This window comes from Panicum virgatum, chromosome 9N (genome assembly GCF_016808335.1).
Source record: "Panicum virgatum strain AP13 chromosome 9N, P.virgatum_v5, whole genome shotgun sequence".
Classification (NCBI taxonomy): Eukaryota; Viridiplantae; Streptophyta; class Magnoliopsida; order Poales; family Poaceae; genus Panicum; species Panicum virgatum.
Window position 1 is genome coordinate 82,943,560 of NC_053153.1, and position 20,779 is coordinate 82,964,338.

The 20,779-nt window shown below is 47.1% G+C and overlaps 2 protein-coding genes across 2 annotated transcripts; both read right to left on the reverse strand.

Annotated features, from left to right (window-relative positions):
* Positions 1–963: 963 nt before the first annotated feature.
* LOC120692286 (palmitoyl-protein thioesterase 1-like) lies at positions 964–5,221 on the reverse strand. Its single transcript, XM_039975557.1, has 12 exons — positions 5,034–5,221; positions 4,845–4,929; positions 4,689–4,740; positions 4,555–4,575; positions 4,411–4,464; positions 3,939–3,989; positions 3,686–3,748; positions 3,188–3,253; positions 3,047–3,085; positions 2,424–2,546; positions 1,608–1,700; positions 964–1,538 (listed from the first exon to the last, which is right to left on the reverse strand). Exons 1-12 carry the CDS (start codon positions 5,122–5,124, stop codon positions 1,272–1,274), a joined length of 1,005 nt encoding a protein of 334 aa, XP_039831491.1. The 5' UTR covers positions 5,125–5,221; the 3' UTR covers positions 964–1,271.
* Positions 5,222–5,783: 562 nt separating this feature from the next.
* Positions 5,784–8,160, reverse strand: LOC120692289 (deSI-like protein At4g17486). Its single transcript, XM_039975559.1, has 4 exons — positions 7,677–8,160; positions 7,097–7,384; positions 6,933–7,013; positions 5,784–6,425 (listed from the first exon to the last, which is right to left on the reverse strand). Exons 1-4 carry the CDS (start codon positions 7,879–7,881, stop codon positions 6,289–6,291), a joined length of 711 nt encoding a protein of 236 aa, XP_039831493.1. The 5' UTR covers positions 7,882–8,160; the 3' UTR covers positions 5,784–6,288.
* Between the last annotated feature and the right edge of the window lie 12,619 nt (positions 8,161–20,779).

A 20,779-nucleotide genomic window follows, 5' to 3' on the forward strand; every position in this document is an offset into this window, starting at 1 on the left:
TTGTCCCCTAAACACTGCTCCTGAGAAAGCAATAGACCTAGCTAATGTTCTGGGCTGTCAAGTTGGAAGTTTACCCTTCACATACCTTGGGCTCCCTCTAGGCATAACTAAGCTAAGAATTGTGGATTTTGCACCATTAATAAACAAGATGGAAAGAAGACTGACGGCAACCTCAACCTTTTTGGCCTTCTCTGGTAAAGTAGAACTCACCAAGGCTGTTCTATCTGCCCTTCCCACTTACACCGTGTGTACCCTGAAACTTCCTCTCGGGGTAGTGAATAATTTGGACAGAGAGGATCGGGTGTCAATGATAAGAAAAAAAAAACTCTGGTAGCTTTAAAGAAAATCTGCAGACCTAGGAACAAAGGTGGTTTGGGAGTATTGAATCTAAGAAATCATAATAATGCTCTCCTTCTAAAGCATCTGGACAAGTTCTACAACAAAAAGAATATACCTTGGGTAAATCTGATCTGGAAGACTTATTACAGTAATGACGAGGTTCCTCATGTTGCAGCTGACAAAGGATCTTTTTGGTGGAAGGACCTTCTAGAATTATGTGATTTTTTCAGAGGGGTGGCTACTTGCACTATGGGTGATGGTCAAAGTGTTCGTAAAAAAAATACTTGAAGAACACTCGTCTAGGAATATCGCCATATCAGGAAACAGTATCAAAGGCATCGACTAGGCATGCTTCCCAATCACAGGTTACAAGTACAACCATGGGTGAAATCTAAATCTTGCAAGTTGTGACACCCAGTAGATGCATATTTTTGCCCAGTAGATGCTCTGCTTGTTCATGCTTTACCAACCAACCTAACCTTCTATATATATCTACATGGAAACACAATCAGGTGCTGCAAATCCAAAGGGTGAGGTGCTGGGCTACATTCTTCTGAAAGCTGGTGCTTTCAGAGGGGGGGGGGGGGGGATTGCTCGTGAGCTAGTCCCCTCCAGCAACACATGAAGAATGGAATGTGATGCTGTACATCATGGCCAGAATGGAAGCATGACAAGGTTTCTTGCAGGGTGGCCTACACAACCCAAAGCCCCCTGCTTGTAGTGCTGCATCATACACTTGTTTGTTTCACGTATACAAGGCAGAACTCCAATCATACGTGGCACTAGTGATCATGCCACCATCCCATGAATAAACTACTGGACTCGAAACGGAATGCACCAGAGGGCAAATCCACCATACACCAGAGTGCAAATCCACCATATACACCACCTACAAGAGCAGGGAGGGACTACCATAATATGATTATGATCCATCACAATGCTGGCGAGTAAAGCACGGCACTGTCGCCCTCTGTCAGCCCCAGCGCTTCCCTAGCGCTGTGCCAAGCCACACCTAGCAGATCAGAAATGCTCCACTGGAGGGTCTTCTCCGATGACTTGTCTGCCAGGTAAGGGACGATGTACTTCTTCATGTCACCTTTGGAGATACCAAGGTGACCCCCCGCCACAGAGACGAATTTTACTCGCCCTGCTTCATCCAGCGTCTTCAAACCAATCCAGTCTTCCTCATACAGTTTTGTCTGTACACACAGTTTGCCATCGTAAGCGACTCAAAACTCACCAAATCACACCATCAGATTCAATTATACCTTCTGAGGGGGTAAAACTGGATCAAAGGCTCCATCAGGATAGTAACCAAACCACGCGGTTTCCCGAGGTATCAAAACTGCATCATTCTGAAACTGCAAAAGAAAAAAAAAAGATATATGGGTCACATTCAAGATTGTTCAAGAGAATTATGCTATAGTATTATGGCATAAAATAGCATTTCATGTTGCACTATGTTGCATTGTACTTTGGACTGTGGTTTCTACCGACTTCCTGCTGTTAGATGTTTTTTTCTCGGAAAATGCAGGAGAGCTGCGCATCATTATATTAAGAAGAATGAGGGGGTAAGAAACCCCAGGTGATACAGTTTAGGGCCTGTACCAACCCATACAAAGTAACCTGATTGCTATTACAAAAATATTACAAGGTGGGGCCTGACCAACCAGAGCTAAGAACTAGAACTTATGCCACATGTGATCCAAGGGCGAGGAGGTGTGACACTCCTTGAGCCCCAGCAAAAGACCACTGATGCAGTTCTTCCTTGATACCCAAAATAACACAAGAGATATTGGGTGTAATCCCATCGAAGACGCAGCGGTTGCGGTGCTTCCAGATGGTCCATGCTCCCAAAATAAATATGGAGTCCAATCCTTTTTTAACCAGACCATCAACTTTAGTCCAATCCTGCTGTTAGATGTACATATACATTGTGTAATTAGTCACTAGTCTAGGGTGCCCCTTTGGGCATGGTAATAGATGAGTTGCTGCTATTCCTAACACCTGCCACCATAAGCGCACAACACTGATACCATTCCTGGAACTTGGTCAGAATCAATTTTGAACAATGCCAAGCTTACCATGATCAGTACCAAATTCTCTAGGCTGCTGAACCTTTCCTTGTAGGTAGCATTTCTTTTATCTGGAATTTCATTATTCAGTTTTGGAAGAAACCTGCAACTCTTCAAATAATCTGCCATGTCCTGGAAAATATTTTTAGTAACATTCACCAGAAACATTACCATCAGGCACATTTTTACCACTAAAAGTAAAAGATAACCACACAAAAAAAAATTTACAATCGAGGGAAAAAATAGAACCTCAGGCTTACCACATGGTTATAAACTCTCAAGATAATCTATTATAAAAGAAAATGACCAAAGCAGTTATTCAACATTACATAGCTAGCTATTCTGTAGCCTTCATAAGCATCTTCACTGGTGCACGCAACTGATTGGTCAAACACTAGTTCATCCTCGAAAGTTGAGTCACCTCTAACACTAAGAACAACATATACAGTGAGTGGCTTATAAATGTGCATACTTTCAGCCCTATATAGTGTGCAGTACCAGTATACTGATCAGTACAACAAGCAAGTCAAAATACATCCTTAAGTCGAACAATAAAGTACATGTCAACCAAATAACATAAAAAGTGCATTCCTCATTATCAGAAATATGCTCAAAAGGTACATAATACTCACAGTTGGGATTTTGAGGTAACCACTAGGTGCAAGATGTTCCTGTAATTCACCATGTCTCAAGTTATTCCCCCAAATAAATAGATATTTAAATGTGTTCACGATGACAAAAATCCAGTTTGACTGAAGCCAAGATATACAAACCTGCACATAGTCTGAGTAGATCTCCAATTTAATCAGAGCATCGACAATAATGCAAAAAATACCAGACTGCAAATATACAGATGTCAACTGAATTATACGAGCTGCCATAGAATATTTAAATGTTGAAAACATAAGTACATTTAAACATTAATATGGCATCAGTCTCAGCCAGTATATTTTCTTTATTTTCTTATGAACTGTACAAGTCATCACAACAAAGGCACGCAAGAGTGTTGGGTATCTTGAGGCTTGCTTGTTGGCTGTGTGTGTTGGTGTGTGTTGGGTGTGTTGTGTGAGTGTTTTGTGTTGACTAGGATCTCTTCCCTTTTTTCATCTTCTTAATATAATGATGCGCAGCTCTCCTGCGTTTTTCGAGAAAAAAAACAAAGGCACGCAACAGTATTCAGTCACACAAGTTTATCACTATATCATTGATTTATTGGTCAAAACTTGGCACAACAAACTGCACATTAATTTGAGATATTAAGATTAACTTACACCACAAAGCGGCACTGAAGCAGTACCAGCATGAGGACCTCCAAGAGAGATGAAATTCTTGACCTGTTGGCAGTCGGATCAGGAACCATAACATATTGCATAGGAAATTGGTAGAAACTAAAGTGCACACAAGACAGATTAAACATCCAGCTGACCAATTCCCTATATTAGTTTGATAGAGGCTAAACAAAATAGAATTTGAACTGCATTCATTTTATCTATACTAGTATGTTCCTATTTTAGGAAAACTCACAGGTGGTCCATCATCACAATACTCAACCACTGCTCGACCAATCAAGTTCCCCTGCAAGGACACAAAGAGAAGGGTTTTAGTGTATCAGCTACACCAAGTCACCAACTAGAGCAAGAATTAAATAAAAAAGTAATGAAAATAAGCTAATATGTTAATCCTTCATTCCCAGATTCCCTCCCTCTCTTCCTCTCATAGGCGAGGCGGTAACAAAGGAAATGTTTATTCGCAACCGGTTTATGTTCCTTTTAGTACTATGTAAAAGTAAAAGAGAATGAACTATAGCACTGTTTGTCGGTGAAAACTAAAGCTAAAATGTTTACAAGCATGTGAAGTAGCTGGTATATGCTGTGTATTTTTAAGATGATGCAGTAACTAACGTCATGTAAGAGTGGCAGAAATATGAGATGGATTGGGCATTTAAAAGTAAGGAACGTCCTAAGACTGGAAACAAGACAGCAGAACATGAGCATACCTGAGACAGACTAACTATGTTGTAGCCGCTTCTCAGCTGCTCCATTTCCTTGACCTTGAGAAATAGAAGTGTCAGCGGTGACTAACAGTTTTTTAACAACTCATCAAACTGTGAAAGATGGAATTATGGATGGTGAGAGAACACCTTATTGCAGATGATGTCAGCCTGCGGACAGGAAACAGGCGAATGTGTTAGTGAACCTAGAAACGTTTAACAAGAAGAAAGAAAATAAAGAAACCGAACGCAAGTAGAAAGAAAATAAAATGAAGAAAAATAACCTGTTGTTGAAGAGGCATGACCCAAGAGTCCCATGTTCCGCTCCCGATTTCTCTGGGGGTGAAAAAGGCTGAGGTCAGTCGTATCTCGTATACACCCATTAGAGCAGGCAGTGGGATGAGGAGAAAGAAAGAGTTAGCGAGCAAATAGCAGAGTACAGGCAATGGCCGTCGGAGCCGGACCATTCGGCGAGAAGTTTTGTGAACTGGGCGACGCCATGGTTGGCGCACTGGTCCCCAATCCCTGCAATTCCAGTGGCACCGAATCAAATCATCACATCCAAGTTGTTCCAGAGGAGAGGAGAGGAGAGGAGAGGAGAGGAGAGGAGAGGGGAGGGGAGGGCCTACCGTGCAGGACGATGAAGGGCAGGGCGGAGGTCCGCGCCGCCGCCGCGAGGAGAGGGAGGAGGACGGCCGCGGCGGCTCTCTGCATCGCCATTCTTCCTCGCGCTCCGTCCGATTCCACCAAAGCTAGCTGCCCGCTGGCGGACCTGACCAAGGCCAAGAACTTCGACTTCCCCTCTTTGACAAGCAACTGCAAGGGAGGTGGGCCTACATGGCAGTGACCACCGTAGATTGTCAAATGGCACACTCCGGAAGATGGCAAAAAATTGGTCTTGTACGGCGCCGCTATAGCACCGTGGTTTAAAGGCAGATTTTTTACTATACAAGGTGTGTTTAGTTCATTTTGTATTTTGTGTTTTTACGATTTTGTAAAAAAATCTTTAATATTTAAAGTACTAAATGTAAGCTAATTACAAAACTAATAACAGATCTCGTCTGTAAACTACGAGACGAATCTAATGAACCTAATAAGAGGATCATTAAAGCATATTTACTGTAGCAATTTAATGTCTAATCACGCCCTAATTAGTCTCATTAGATTCGTCTCGCGATTTACAATCTATTTTTGTAATGCGATTTATTTTTCGACTACATTTAGTACACCATGTAAGTGATTTACAAAAATTTTACGTTTTAGGTGTAAAGATCTAAACACGGAGATCACAAGTAAAATCGAGAGGCACAGTTCTGAATTCTGATGAATCCGGGCACTCAACGAACAGATAGAGCAGCAAGTGCAAGTTGATACACACATCTGGAAAACCATTTCAATCTCCATCAATTAATTTTTGTACAGAAGAAATCACTCATACACACCATCACCGATTCACCGCACAAAGTCAAAAAGAAAAAGAAAAAGAAAAAGAAAACAGGTCAGATGAGATGACCTCACTACTGGGACAGTATGTCACACCATTCTCACTAAGTTACTACAGCATATTCCCCACACGTGCATATAGCCATGATATGATGGTTAACTTGGCCTTTGCCACATGATACCACAAATACAATATCATCAAATTATACCCTACTACACGAACTGATAACAGCAACATCAATCAATCATTCATCACCACCGATGACTAGCGAGCCACCTTGGAGGTCTGAAGTTTTGACAGTAGGTGATCATCAGGCCGGACTGGCCCCCTGCCATACCATCACCAGATCATCAGCGCTACCAAAGAACCTGCCTCTGATCCTCAGCAGACAACCCAAAATGCAATGCTTGCTATCGATGGAGAATAGAGGCAGTAATCAATTAGAAGCTATCCCTGCCAGGAGTTAATGTCTTGTCTCTTGAAGATACAACGTCGCTGTTTGGTGTTCTTAGAAGTTGGTCCAAGTCATCTTCATCACTTCCCTCAACAATCGACGCGTTGGACCCCAAGCCATCATCTGCAGCGATGGCAACAAACAAAGACATATCCAGTTTCAGGATCGATTTCAGTAAGTGTCACGTGATTCAGAGTAGGCAAGTAATGAGCACCGGAAATTTCATGTTGAGAACTGGAAGATGGACGAAGCATATGGAGACCAAACCGATTTTTATACGGGTCTTTAGTATTTAATTTTGAAATGAAATGAAAGAAGATACAATTAAAACAACTTCCTAGCAATTTTATGTTGGTAACTTGGTTCATCATCTTCCACCAGATATGGAAAAAAGTAAGACAATTTGTTCACAATTCCAGGTTGTTACGATTGAAATGACGAGATAACGATAAATTAGAGATAATTCGTGTCATCCTCATTTAACTGAACACAGCCGCTTATGCAATGCAGTTCACAGCAGCAGCAAATTGGGGGAAGAACAAACTTTGATCAAATGGCATAGGTTCTGTAAGGTCGAATTCCAGCGCAGCCATGTGAGCGTACGGATAAACAGGGATGCAGGAGCAGTACCAGAAAAATCAGGATGTGCGTTTACATCTCTGACTGCTGAAACCTTGATGCTCTCTGGCAGTACGCAGTTGAAGAATGAGCCTGCGGTTCCAGCACAGCTAAGAATCAGCATATGATGAAGGAGCAAAAGATTATGAGTGTGTCTGTTGTGGAAGAATTGTAACCTAATCTGGCGAGTCGATTGACCCACCCAGGCACTGGCTTGCCGGTCAAACGCTGGCAGACATCAGCAGTAAAATGATTGCAGTTCTTGACAATCAGATGATAAGTGTCTCCATGGTAATCCTCAGCGAGATCCTCTATGCAGGTGCGGACTTGCGAAGGGGACATATCAGTTGTACCGACACAGACTGAGCGTCTGAAGATAAAGCCGGGGCAGCTTTTGGGTTCTACTTGGAAGACTCCGCTGGTTGGGTATTCATGAGCTCCAAAGCCATACTCCATGCCATGCGCTGCCAAATATATAAGGGCCGTTGGTTGCCAAATAAAAGAGGGAAGCAAAACAAGTAACAGAAGTGGTAGGTAGGTGTAATCAAGGGAGATTAAAACATGCCATGCCATGCTATGCTATGCTATGTATATACTCCTACTGAGTAGTACAGTACAGCAAGTGAGAGGTAAAGAAGGTGGTTGTCCTTGGGCACGTACTGTAACTGTAGGTATAATCCGATGGTTCCCTCCGTGCTGCTGCAGCAGCAGTTAGGAGGAGGAGAGCAGAGCGGTGAAACAAGGACAAGGAGTTACCTTCGATCCCCGAGTGGAAGATGCCGAGCCCGAACCAGTAGAGGTAGTGGTTGAGAGGGGAGATGTCGTAGATGTTGAGGTACACCGCGGCCGCCGTGGGGGGAGGAGGAGGTTCCTTGGTGGTGGTGGTGGTGCCGCTGCTGCTGCTGCTGCTGGGCTTGGCGGATGAGGAGGCCGAGGACCAGGACGCCGGCAGCACCCGCATGGCGCAGGCCGCGGGAGACCAAGGCAGGCTGGCAGATCTGGCGCGGGAATTGACTGACAATTGAGGAAGCAAGACCAAGCAGCAATCAAATCAAATTGGGGGATGAGCAGGTAGCAGCAGCAGCTGCAGCTGCTCGATCTCAAGCAAGATAGGCCGCCCCGTCTCTCTCGCTCGCCTCAGCTGGCAGAGGCAGCAGGTAGGCAGCCGAGGAGAGGCCGGCAGCGGCAGGCAACACCAACACCACCAACAGCTCAACAGCCAGCCAGCCGGCCTCGGCTCGGGAGGAGGAGGAGACTGAATTGGGCTGTCTGGCTGTCCTGTCCCTCTCAATTGCCAATGGGTGGGCCGGCCCGGCCCGGCCCGGCCCACCTCCAGACCTCCTTGCCGTGCCGTCGCGGCCATGCCAAATTGCCATCAGCCCATCACCCACCCACAACCCGCTCATGATTGATTGATTGCCTGCGTTGACTTGTTGACCCTACCATCCGAACCAACATTTTCTTTTCTTTTTGCGCGACGCTCATGTTTACATACATACCTGCTGCCCCTGCTATATAACTGACTGATGAATTATTGGATGTATTGCTTGCCATTTTTTTTAAGGAGGTAACTCTGCTTTATATTGAAAGCAATTAGGGATACAACGCAAAGCGTTTAACCAAGTCACAAACTGGGGTTACCAGTTTTACCGTCTAGGCTTAAAGGGAAACAGACAAGCAACACTAAAGGAACTCAATGTCCGAAACAGATGTCATCGAAGGTCGGAAACCCATCGCCCAGGCTTTTAGAAGCTCCACCAGATCTCTTACTTTTTCTCTATCAGAAGCTTTCGATAGTGGGCTCCATCGCTGCATAAAGCCAACAAAAACATGAAAGGTTTGAATGGCATTATTAGGGAAAATATGCTCAATAGCCATTTTGTTTCGGGTAGTCCATAGCGCTCATGCTAGACTGGCAAACAAAAGCATGCCCAAACGCTTTGGGAAATTACAATTCTTACTCCAAATTGCCACGAGGTCCTCCCAGGACCCTGGTTGTTGCGCCAAACCTAACGCCTCTCCTACCCCAGCCCACAGGAAGCGAGCCAAAGAACATCTGAAGAAGATGTGATCGACATTCTCTGGTTTTCCACAAAGGCAACAGAGGTGGCTCCCTTTCTAGCCCCTGCGTTTCAAGGCTGTAGCCATTTGCAGTCTGTCATTACTCAGCTGCCACAAGAAGACCTTAATCTTCAGGGGGGTGCGGACCTTCCAGCAACTATTCGAATCTTTCAGCATCACACCCCTATTGGTCATGAAGGAGTAGAGTGACTTGGTGGAGAAGACCTTAGAATTCTCCAAAGCCCAAGTGATATTATCCAGTCCAACACTTAGGGAGGAAGGCTGTAACCACAAGAGGAGTTTGTCCAAGTCATCCTTTTCAGTCGTTGTCAGACTTCTCCGAAAGGGGATAATCCAATTTTCGCCATCCCAACAGTCTACCACCCTTGCCCGAGGGTTGGCACACATTTTATACAGATCCGGAAATTGGATTTTGATTGGTGTATCTCCTTTCCAAGTATCCTCCCAGAACATAGTATTGGCTCCATCTTTAACTTGAAAAATGGCCCCACATTTAAATAGATGTTTCACCTTATGAAGACTTTGCCAAAACTGGGAGGCACCCCTGGGGGAAGATGAGAAAAATGACCCATTTTGCATATATTTAGCCTGAAGGATCTTAAACCAGGTTTCATTCGAACCTTTGGCAATTCTCCAAATCCACTTGACCAAAAGACATTCATTCATCGTGCTAGTGTTGATCATCCCCAAACCTCCCTGGTTTTTGGGTCTACAGATCGTGTCCATTTTGGCCATGTGATACCTGAATTCCTCCTTAGCTCCCTGCCAGAAGAAGTTGCTCCTAATCTGATCCATCTCCAAATGAACAGATTTTGGGAGTAAGTAAAATCCCATGGTATACATAGGTAAGCTAGAAAGACAAGAGTTTGTGAGAACTAATCTACCTCCCAACGACAGGTTTCTACCCTTCCAAGGATCAAGCATTTTTCTCATTTTATCCACCAAGCCCATAAAAGCACGACTCCTAGCCCGATGTTCAGCGATGGGAAGGCCCAGATATTTCATCGGCCACTCCCCAAGTCGGCAATTCAGCATGTTGGCTAAAACCTCTTTACGTTCTTGATCTTCACCAAACACATAAACATCACTTTTATGGAAATTAATCTTCAGTCCAGAGAGCCACTCAAAGCAGTACAAGATCAATTTAAGACTCGGTATTGATTTTTCTGACCCATCAATCATAATTACTGTGTCATCCGCATACTGAATATGAGAAACCCCCCTGGAATCAGCCAATCTAAAGTGCCAACCAAATGACCCTTTGCCACTGCTTTATCTAGCATATTGCTTAGGGCATCAGCCACCAAGTTGAAAAGAAGGGGAGATAAAGGATCCCCCTGTCTTAGTCCCCCAAAAGTTCTGAAGTATGGTCCCCTCTGTCCATTAACATTCACACAGACACGCCCTCCTTGGACAGACTGCATGACCCAATTGATCCACTTGGCAGGGAACCCTTTTCCTACCAAAACCTCTTCGAGGAAGTCCCATCTCACCTTGTCATAGGCTTTCTCAAAGTCAATTTTTAGAATAATGCCTTTTCTCTAAATGTTAGATAGAGTTCATGGTCCACGCTGAAGTTGGTTCGTTGATTTCTGGAATCTTCCACTATGGATGTTTTTTTGCTATTTTGTTTAAGCACATTTTGACCTCCCTGATTATTTAATTGGTTCCTTCCCATTGCTACCCAAACGATTGTTCCTATTCATGTTAATTTCGATATGAATTAATGTTCCTCGTTCAATGGATTTGATGCCCAGTAAGGTTATTTCCAGATCTCTGACTTTAGATTGTGGGTAAGCTTTTGACTATATATATGGCTAGCGATGTCACTCTACCTAACTTGATTAGAGCCGAAAGAGGGTTCAAGCACTTCACCGCTGAAAATGTTCTTGGAAGAATTGAAGCTCATCATGATCAATTGAAGAGAGTCAAGATAAATCAAGATTTAGCCGAACTTCAAGAGCAAACTGCAAAAAACAATGGTTTGGCCCTTCAAACAAGCTCCAAAGACGAAGAGAAAGCTACTCAATTGTAACACCCCTGTGTTAATCGTCCTGCTAATCACGATTTATCTCGCTAATCGTGGACTCAAATTCGTCGTTAACGCTAATCGCGTTCGCTTAGTAAACATCTAGTTAGCCGTGTTCGATCTCGTTTTTGTCCTTGATCTGAGCTCCAAATCAACTTCCGCCCAAAACGAAAGTTGTAGATCTTTTAATCCTCTACAACTTCTATTTTGGCCAAATTTCATGTTCCCATACGAAATTTGGAGTTTCAAACTGTTCGAACTCGAGCAAAAATCATTTAAACGAAGAAACAGTGCATCTCCTGTGCTCGGCACTGTGCCGCCCCGACGCCATACCGGCGTCTGGTCGCCGGCGAGCGACGCCACGCGTCGGCAATCGCGCCCTGACGCCGCTCTTCACCTAGCACTGGCCTGGAAGTTTCCGTTCAGTCCATCCCTATCCCTTTCCCGAGTTGTTGCGCAGAGCACGAGCTCGAGTCGCCGCGTTCGTCGCGCCGGCCACGGCTCGCCGTCCCGCCTCGATTCGTCGCACCCCAAGCTGCGCAACCTCGCCCCGACCTCACTCCGTTCCATCCCGTGCCTGCTCGAGTCGTTTCCCCGGCCGAAATCGAGCTGCAGAACTTCGTCCGCCATTGCCGTCGCCCCGAACTCCACCCCGCGCCGTCGAGCTCCCTCTCCGAGGTCTTCTCCGCCCAAATCGAGCCCTGGTGAGCTCCACCGCGCTCTCCTCTCTCTTCCTGACCCTTTCCCCGGCCTAATCCGCGGCCGCCGCCGTCGAAGCGCCGCCGCGCCGCCGCGAACGCGCCGCCACCCTCACTGTGCACGCCGCCGGAGCTCTCTGCTCCTCCCTGGGCGCCACCTCCGCGCGCCCTAGGGCCGCTCGGCCTCCCCGTAGCTCGCGCCGCCCCTTGCCGCGGCAGCCTTGCGCCGCCGGAGCCGGAACGGCTCGGCGCCGCCGCTAGCCGCCGCCGCCCCCAGCCAGGGTCGCCGCCGCGCGGTCGCGGGGCCGTCCTGTGCGTGCGCGGGGGCCCCGCCGTGCGCCCCGGGGGCCGCCTGCCCGTCCCGGCCGCCTGCCCGTCCCGGCCGTAGGGCCCTGTAGCAGCACCGTCCAAATTAGACCGGCTTAAATGCACTAACCATCATCTTAATACTTAATCCAGTTACTGTGCACTTAAAACGGTGTAACCTGACAGGCTGTCGGGTAAAATCCCGATTAAACTACTGTACTCCAGGATCACAATTGCACTTAGACCCGTACGAAGACGAGCACAGGTGTTACCCGCATACAGAAATCTTCAAATTAATTTACAACACCAGTTTTACATAAAAGGTTTAAATACAAACAACAGAGTTCAAACACACACAGCGGAAGTTTAAAACTGAGTTCGAAATACAATACGATAGCTACGACGACGATAAAAGGTGAGCTCCACATCCTGCCCACCGATGTGATGCCAACCTGCCCAATCTTCACGGGGAAGACGGGGCCCACTCGACGGTCCAACCTGGAGGAAGCGGCTGTCCAATCCAGGACGCACAGATCTCCTCGAAGTCCGCAGGGACACAACCTGCTCAGAAGGGTTACAACAACAACCCTGAGTATACTAATACTCAGCAAGGCTTACCCGACCTTGGGTATACTTAGCCCATTACCTAGACATGCAAGGCTTTTTGGCTCTGGAGTTCTTTTGCTGAAAGGCTGCTAAAAGTGAATCCTTACCTTCAGTATTTAGCTCCATTTAGTATACCAAGTATTACTAAGTTCGCCTATTCATCTAAAACACACATGGTGGAACAGATTATCTTTTAGCAACTTCCAAACCAGTCTTTTCCATTCCATTTTCATTCCACTTTCTTACTACGATGTGACAAAGAGATCAAGGCTCTCATAACCGCGAGTCACGGCGAATCGATCCGATTTAACCTTGCAAGGTGGACCTAACTCACACGACACATGCAAGCCCCGTCGGGCCACTCGCGTCAACTGTTTCCACATTACCACGGCATCTGAACTACGCCTGCTAAAACCCAGGTGATGGGCCCCTCGCAGTGAACTCCCGGAGAACCCGGAGGCGGCATCCTATCCAACACCCGCCAACTCCCACGCCCAGCGTAGCATGGCGGAATTCAAATCACCGCTGTAAGGTGGTACACAGCTTACCGGTTTCGACTACCTCCTACTTCCGGTATGTGGTTAGTACTGTTCAATCCTCGATCAGCACTGCCAACAACGGAACGGTCCTCAATCGACACAGGCGGAGCTAACTTTCCATCCACTCCATACCAAAACCAACTCATTTCCGCCCGGTCTCCATTTCTCTTTACTCAACAATTCATTTCAAGCCCAAGCTAAGGGATCAAGATCCTAAACTCGCGAGTGACAGCAATCACTCGACTTCTACCGAAATCCTATTTAGCAAAGCATTTCTATCGACACCTGCATACTAGTATAGGCCCACGGTACCTAGGGAACATGCATACTATGGTTCCATTCAACTCCTAGAACATAAATGCACAATACTTAAATAAACAATGAATACTTTAAATTATGGTTATGCTCCGGGGCTTGCCTTGCAAGTCAGCGGGGTTAACTAGGTCTGCTGGAGCGTGCTCAACGGCGACCTGCTGCTGCTCCTCTGCTCGTGGCTCCTGGACCGGCTCAACGATCAGCTCGTGGACAGCTTCGTTCGTGGCGTCTACACGAATAAAATATGTCATGCAACAAATAGGACACAGAGCAATGCATAAGAGCTTACGATGCGAAAACAAGGTTTAAACATTTAGCCTGAAGTGTTTCCTTCGAAAACAACTACTAAAACGACTTAGGTTAGCATGGATTAACAGGAATTTGCTTTGCATGCACGAAACAAAATAACTAACCCTAGCAAGCCAGCGAAGTATAAACAGATCTACCAAAAGCGCATAGCAACAGGCCACGAAACTTTTACAGTGGATTACACATGAAAAGAGTAAGCCACTACGAATTTTTCATAATTTTTAGAGTAACAAAACAAGTGGTACAAAATAAACTAAGTTAAACACAAATTGAATTTTTCATCAGAGAAAAAGTGATAAAATGTATGATTAAGTATTTTTCCTCTGAAGATCCTGATTTTAGAAACCTAAAAAAATTTGTTTGGCATTTTTCGCATTTTTCTGTGAATTTCTACACAATTATGAATTATCAGCCGAAATAATTGAAAGAAAACATAAAAGATAAAAGGGGGGGGCGCTGACAGCCGGGCCCCGCTAGTCAGTGGCCCAGCCCGCCCCCTCCTCCTCTGTTTCGCGCTGGGCGGGCCGGCGCGGCGGCCAGGCAGGCGCGGCGGCGCTCCCCGTCGGCGGGGCCGACCGGCGGCGGTGCGGCAGGGCGGCAGGCGGGGCACAGGGCGGCCGGGGGGGCGCGGGGTGGCAGGCGGCTCGCGGGGAGGCGCAGAGCCAAGGGCGGTGGCGGCTCGCAGCGGCGGTAGGGGTGGCGCGGTGGTGGCGCGGCCGGGCCGGCCAGGGCGAGGCCAGGCGGCGCGCGGGGAGGGGCGGATGGGGGCCAGTGGCCCCAGGCGGCCGTGCGGCTCGCGGCGGCGCCGCGCGAGCGTGCGCAGGGGGCCCCCGCGGCGTGTGCCGGCGGCTCACGGCGGCGCATGGCCACGGGCGGCGGCGGCGGCTGCGTTCCGGCGGCGGCAGGGCCAAGCGGCGGCAAGGCGAGGCGGGGCGAGCACCAGGGGGGTCCAACGGCGGCGGCGCGCGCGGTATTGGCCCGCGGGCGGGGGCAGGGAGGCCCGGCGGCATGCGCGGCGGCGCTCAGCACGTTCCGCGGCGGCGCGGCTCCGATTCGACGGCGGCGGCGCCGATTCGGGTGGGGAATAGGTCAGGGAGTAGGAGGAGGCCGCGATTGAGCTCACCGTGGGTCGATTTTGGGCGGAGGAGACCTCGGAGAGGATCGTCGACGAAGAGGGCGGAGCTCAGCAAAGAACGGCAATGGCGGCCGTGGTCTGCGGGCTCGATTCGGCTCGGATTGGGCGCGACCGAGGTCGGGAAAGGGTGGAGTGGTTTCGGGGTGAGGTCGCGCGGCTCTGGGCGCGAAGGAACGAGGTGTGATGGTGAGGAGCGACCGGGATCGACGCCGGCGACACACTGCACGGCTCAGCTCCGCTCGTCGTGAGCTCGGGGAAGGAGAAGAAGGGAAGGGAAGGGATGAGAAGCCTCCAGTTCTCGCGCGAGGATAAGGGCGGCGCTCAGACGCCGAGGTCAAGGCGCGATCGCCGACGCGTGGACGCGCTCACCGGCGTCCATGCGCCGGTATGGGCGTCGGAGCACAGTGCCGAGCACAGGAGGGGCACTGTTTGCTCGTTTAATGATTTTAGCTCGAGTTTGACAAGTTGAAACTCAATTTTTCATATAGGAACTTGAAATTTGGCCAAAATAAAAGTTGTAAAGAAAAAGAAGATCTACAACTTTCGTTTTGGGCGGAAGTTGATTTGGAGCTCAGATCAAGGACAAAAACGAGATCGAACACAGCTAAGTAGATGTTTACTAAGCGAACGCGATTAGCGTTAACGACGAATTTGAGTCCACGATTAGCGAGATAAATCGTGATTAGCGGGACAATTAACACAGGGGTGTTACAGCCTTCCCCCCTTAAAAGAATCTCGTCCCGAGATTCAAGCATGAGAGAATTCAAACAGGCGGAAAGGGTTCGGAGATGTAGTACCTGGATGAGCGTTTAAAAACTCCGGATACTTGGATTTCAGAAATTCCTCCTTCTCCCAAGTCGCTTCATCTTCGGAGTGATTACTCCATTGAACTTTGTAGAATCGGTTGGTTGTGCGACGAGTAACTCGATCCTTGCGATCAATGATCTTGATAGGATGCTCAGGATAGGTGAGATCAGACCCTAATTGAATCGAGTCACTTGCCACAGCTTCAGTCGGAACTCTAAGGCACATTCTGAGTTGCGATACATGGAATATGTTATGAACTGCAGAAAGATTCACTGGAAGATCCAACCGATAAGCCACAGGACCGCATCGTTCCACAATTGGATATGGACCGATGTAGCGAGGAGCTAGCTTTCCCTTTATTCCAAATCTTTGCACGCCTTTCCAAGGTGATACTTTTAAATAGACATAGTCACCGACTTTAAAGACGAGTGGATCTCTTCTTTTATCTGCATAGCTCTTCTGTCGAGATTGCGCAATTTTTAAGTTGGCTTGGATAAGGCGAACTTGTTCTTCGGCCTCTTGAACCATGTCGGGCCCAAAGATTGTTCTTTCCCCTGTTTCAGACCAATTGAGAGGTGTACGGCAGCGACGACCATACAATGCTTCAAATGGAGCCATTTTGATGCTTTCTTGATAACTATTGTTATAAGAAAATTCAGCTAACGGCAAACATTGATCCCATTTCTGTGGATAGGTCAAGACGCAAGCACGGAGCATATCTTCCAAAATTTGATTTATCCTCTCGGTTTGGCCGTCTGTTTGAGGGTGATATGCAGAGCTGCGAATAAGATGCGTTCCCAAGCAAGCATGTAATTGCTCCCAAAAACGAGCAACGAACTGAGTTCCTCGATCGGAAATGATAGTCTTTGGCACACCATGTAAACATAGTATACGATCCATGTACAATTCCGCATATTGCTTGGTCAAGTACGTCGTCTTAACTGGGAGGAAATGTGCCGATTTAGTTAGCCTGTCGACCACAACCCAAATAGAGTCATAACCCTTTTGAGTTCGAGGTAAGCCGACGATGAAATCCATACTTATATCTTCCCATTTCCATTCTGGAATATTCAAGGGCTGGAGAGTCCCAGCTGGTCTGAGATGACTGGCTTTAACCCTCCGACAGATATCACACTCTGACACATACTTGGCTATTTCCCTTTTCATCCGAGTCCACCAAAATCGTTGCTTCAGGTCTTGGTACATCTTGTTGCTACCCGGATGAATTGATAGTCGTGAAGTATGGGCTTCATCAAGGATCTGTTTTCTAAGCTCAAAATTCTTAGGCACCACTAGTCGGTGCTTGAACCATAACACATTCTCAGCATCCTGGTGGAAGCAATTCACTTTAGGGTCTCCTTCTAATAGTCTTCTCTGAATTTCCTTCACCCCTTTATCTAGCTTTTGTGCCGCTATGATGAGATCGCGAAGAGTAGGAGTAAGCTCTAAATGAGCCAATGTGCCATGTGGTACAATACTTAAGTTCAGCTTTTCCATTTCAAAGCAAAGAGACTCGCTTAATGATATAGCTGAAATGCAATGACAGTGAGCTTTGCGACTTAGCGCATCGGCAACTACATTCGCCTTGCCAGGATGATAATGCACTTCGAGCTCATAATCTTTAATCAACTCAAGCCATCTTCTTTGACGCATGTTCAAATCAGCTTGAGTGAACAGATATTTGAGACTCTTGTGATCCGTATAGATGTTGCACAATGAACCTAAAAGATAGTGTCGCCAAATCTTCAGTGAATGGACCACAGCTGCTAATTCAAGATCATGAGTGGGATAGTTTTCTTCATGCCTCTTGAGTGATCGAGAAGCATAAGCAATCACTCGGTTCTCCTGCATCAAGACACAGCCGAGTCCTGTGCCCGAGGCATCACAGTAGACATCGAAAGGTTTTGTAGTATCTGGTTGGGCCAAGATTGGAGCAGAAGTGAGAAGTATCTTCAATTTCTGGAAAGCTTCCTCACATTGATTACTCCAATAGAACTTGACACCCTTTTTCAGAAGTTCAGTCATCGGCTTCGCAATTCGGGAGAATTCTGGAATAAATCGTCGATAATACCCAGCTAAACCCAAGAAACTGCGGATTTCAGGAACTGAAGTGGGAGCTTCCCAATCGAGTACATCCTGTACTTTACTGGGATCCACAGAGATGCCCTCAGCAGATATGACGTGACCGAGGAATGGTACTTCCTTCAGCCAGAAGTCACACTTGCTGAATTTGGCATAAAGCTGGTGCTCTCTCAGACGCTGAAGTACTATACGAAGATGATGAGCATGTTCTTCCTCATTCTTCGAATAGATCAAGATGTCATCAATGAATACCACGACAAACTTGTCTAACTCCGGCATGAATACCGAATTCATGAGGTACATGAAATAGGCTGGAGCATTTGTTAATCCAAAGGACATCACCAAATACTCGTATAACCCATAACGAGTAGAGAATGCTGTTTTTGGTATATCCACCGGTCTGATTTTTATCTGATGATAGCCAGATCGAAGATCTATTTTTGAGAATACCTTAGCTCCGGCTAGTTGATCAAAAAGGATATCAATACGAGGAAGTGGATATTTGTTTTTGATGGTGACTGCATTCAGCGGTCGATAATCCACACATAGCCTCAGTCCGTGATCTTTCTTTTTTACGAACAGAGCCGGACAACCCCAAGGTGAGGTGCTCGGTCGGATATAGCCTTTATCCAGCAACTCTTGTAACTGGATTTTTAATTCAGCTAACTCACTGGGAGTCATTCTATATGGTCTTCGAGATATGGGGGCTGTGCCAGGCTGTAACTCAATGACAAACTCAATATCCCGATCGGGAGGCATACCTGGCAAGTCCTCCGGAAACACATCGGGGTACTCACAAACCACTGGAATTACCTCTAGGATTTTCCCCTCAAGATGGTATATGACAGTGGCTGGAATTGCATGCTGGGAAAGATGAATTTCCATAGAACCATACATGGAAGAGTTGAAATGAAGGATACGAGAAGAGGTATTGATGATAACGCCATGCTTCTTCATCCAATTCATTCCAAGTATGATATCTATCCCATGACTTGGAAGAACAATGGGAGTAAGTGGAAAAATTTTCCCACCCAAGTTAAGGGGAACATTTCGAACTACTTGGCCAGCATTTAATCGGGTGCCAGGTGTCTGAATAACGTAGGGTTTCTCTAGGCATGATACTTGTAAGTGAAGTCGTGCCACACATGCTTCACTGATAAAATTATGAGATGCTCCCGAATCAAATAGCACAGTAACAGGGCAGTGATTAACGGAGAACGTACCCGCCATCACTTGAGTGCCCTCCGGGACTTCCTCCAGAGTAGTGTAGTTCACACGACCAGTCTTGGCAGGTACAATCTTCTTTTTCTGATCTTTCTGGCTGGAACCTTGACTCAGCGCAGGAGTCTTGTAGATATTCTGCCGAGGTGGCAGACGGCAGTCACGTGCAAAGTGCCCCAGGTTACCACAATTGTAACAAGGGTAGTTGTTGGGGCGTGGAGCTTGTAGCATTAGCGGCCTCTGCTGCTGTGTCGGGAAACGAGGTACCCACGGCTGCTGTTGCTGGGGTGGCCTAGCGACCCAACGGCCCTGCTGTGGAGGACGGTTTGAAGCCTGCTGATTCCCTGTCTGAACCAGCTTGTACCTCTGGGGTGCATTGCTGGAGGATCCAGCAGGTGCTTTTCTCTTCTTATCAGCTTTGTGTGCCAGTGTGGCATCTTCCTGCGTGATGGCCTTATTAACCAGATCGGTAAAGTTGTTGCATGTGGTGAGGACTAGCTTGTCCTGAAGCTTTGTGCTAAGTCCCCTTCTGAAGCAATCTTGCTTCTTCTCATCAGTGTCCACATGAAAACCACCATACTGGGATAGCTGGTTGAAGGTCTGAGCATATTGGAGCACGGTGTTGTTCCCTTGCTTCAGAGCTAGGAACTCTGCCATCTTTCTCCTCATCAAACTGGTAGGGATGTGGTGTGCTTTAAAAGCTACCACAAACTCATCCCAAGTGAGACGTGTACCAGCGGGAAGTAGAGCCTTATGATTGACCCACCATATTTTCGCAGGTCCTCGCAGCTGTTGCGCTGCAAAGGCGGCTTTGTCCATCTCTGTGCAATTGAGGATGCTGAACTTATCCTCAATGGTGCGAATCCAGGCATCAGCCTCAAGGGGATCATCGGCCTTGTGGAACAGAGGTGGCTGGGTGGCCAGAAAACCGACATAGTCAGTTTCTGCTGGTGCTAGCGGGGGAGCATGTCGACCTCTGCCGGCATTGACCTGGGCTTGCACCAGTTGCCTTATCAACTCCGTCTGCTCGTTGCGGTCGGCGATAAGAGCTGCAACAGCTTGAGCCAAAGAGGGAGGTTGCTGGGGCAGTGCCTCGTGATTGTCATTGTCATGATTATCACCCATCTGCAAAAAGAATCATTCCCCTGGTTAGCCATTTCGCTAGCAAGACTAATCCATGCAAGTAAAGAATGTGCATATATAATATGAACACACGGCATGAATCATTTCTCTCGCGAGATGGTTCACCAAGGGAATTAAAATTTACTTGCTTTGGTTGAAAATGCATCAACACAACAAGTTTCGTCCAACGTAGCTCTAACGTATGCAAAACTGAACCTCACTCAACCATGTTTCAGATTCGAAGACGATCAAACACAACTCAAATCTGAAAATTCACACACTGACAGAAAAGATCATTACGGGAGTAAAATTTACAATAAGCAGCCACGCTGCTTCAGCTGGAACTAGATTCAGTACAAACCAAGCCGTGCTACGGCAACAAACTAACATGGGAGAAGGGTTCACAAACGACCCTACAACACACCACTACGGGGTCTTACACGACCCGGCTACACACCACACTAGCGAGGGGTTATCCTACATGGCTCGAACTACTGAGCCACAAAAGAATTCTCAACCCAAGGTTAGCCTAAAGCTCTATGTTGGTCATCCTACCCAACTATCCTACAGTAAGGCTACACTGCAAGGGGAGAATCAACACTATCCAT

What these genes read in the sequence shown, in the direction of transcription:
- LOC120692289 (XM_039975559.1), bottom strand. Translation starts at nt 7,881, where the DNA reads ATGCGGGTGCTGCCGGCGTCCTGGTCCTCGGCCTCCTCATCCGCCAAG. An exon ending in CTTCCACTCGGGGATCGAAG is followed by an intron (nt 7,385 to 7,676) that starts GTAACTCCTTGT and finishes TATATTTGGCAG; the next exon opens with CGCATGGCATGGAGTATGGC. An exon ending in CAATCGACTCGCCAGATTAG is followed by an intron (nt 7,014 to 7,096) that starts GTTACAATTCTT and finishes CTGGAACCGCAG; the next exon opens with GCTCATTCTTCAACTGCGTA.
- LOC120692286 (XM_039975557.1), bottom strand. Translation starts at nt 5,124, where the DNA reads ATGGCGATGCAGAGAGCCGCCGCGGCCGTCCTCCTCCCTCTCCTCGCG. An exon ending in GGCTCCGACGGCCATTGCCT is followed by an intron (nt 4,741 to 4,844) that starts GTACTCTGCTAT and finishes TTTCACCCCCAG; the next exon opens with AGAAATCGGGAGCGGAACAT. An exon ending in ACATAGTTAGTCTGTCTCAG is followed by an intron (nt 3,990 to 4,410) that starts GTATGCTCATGT and finishes GTGTCCTTGCAG; the next exon opens with GGGAACTTGATTGGTCGAGC.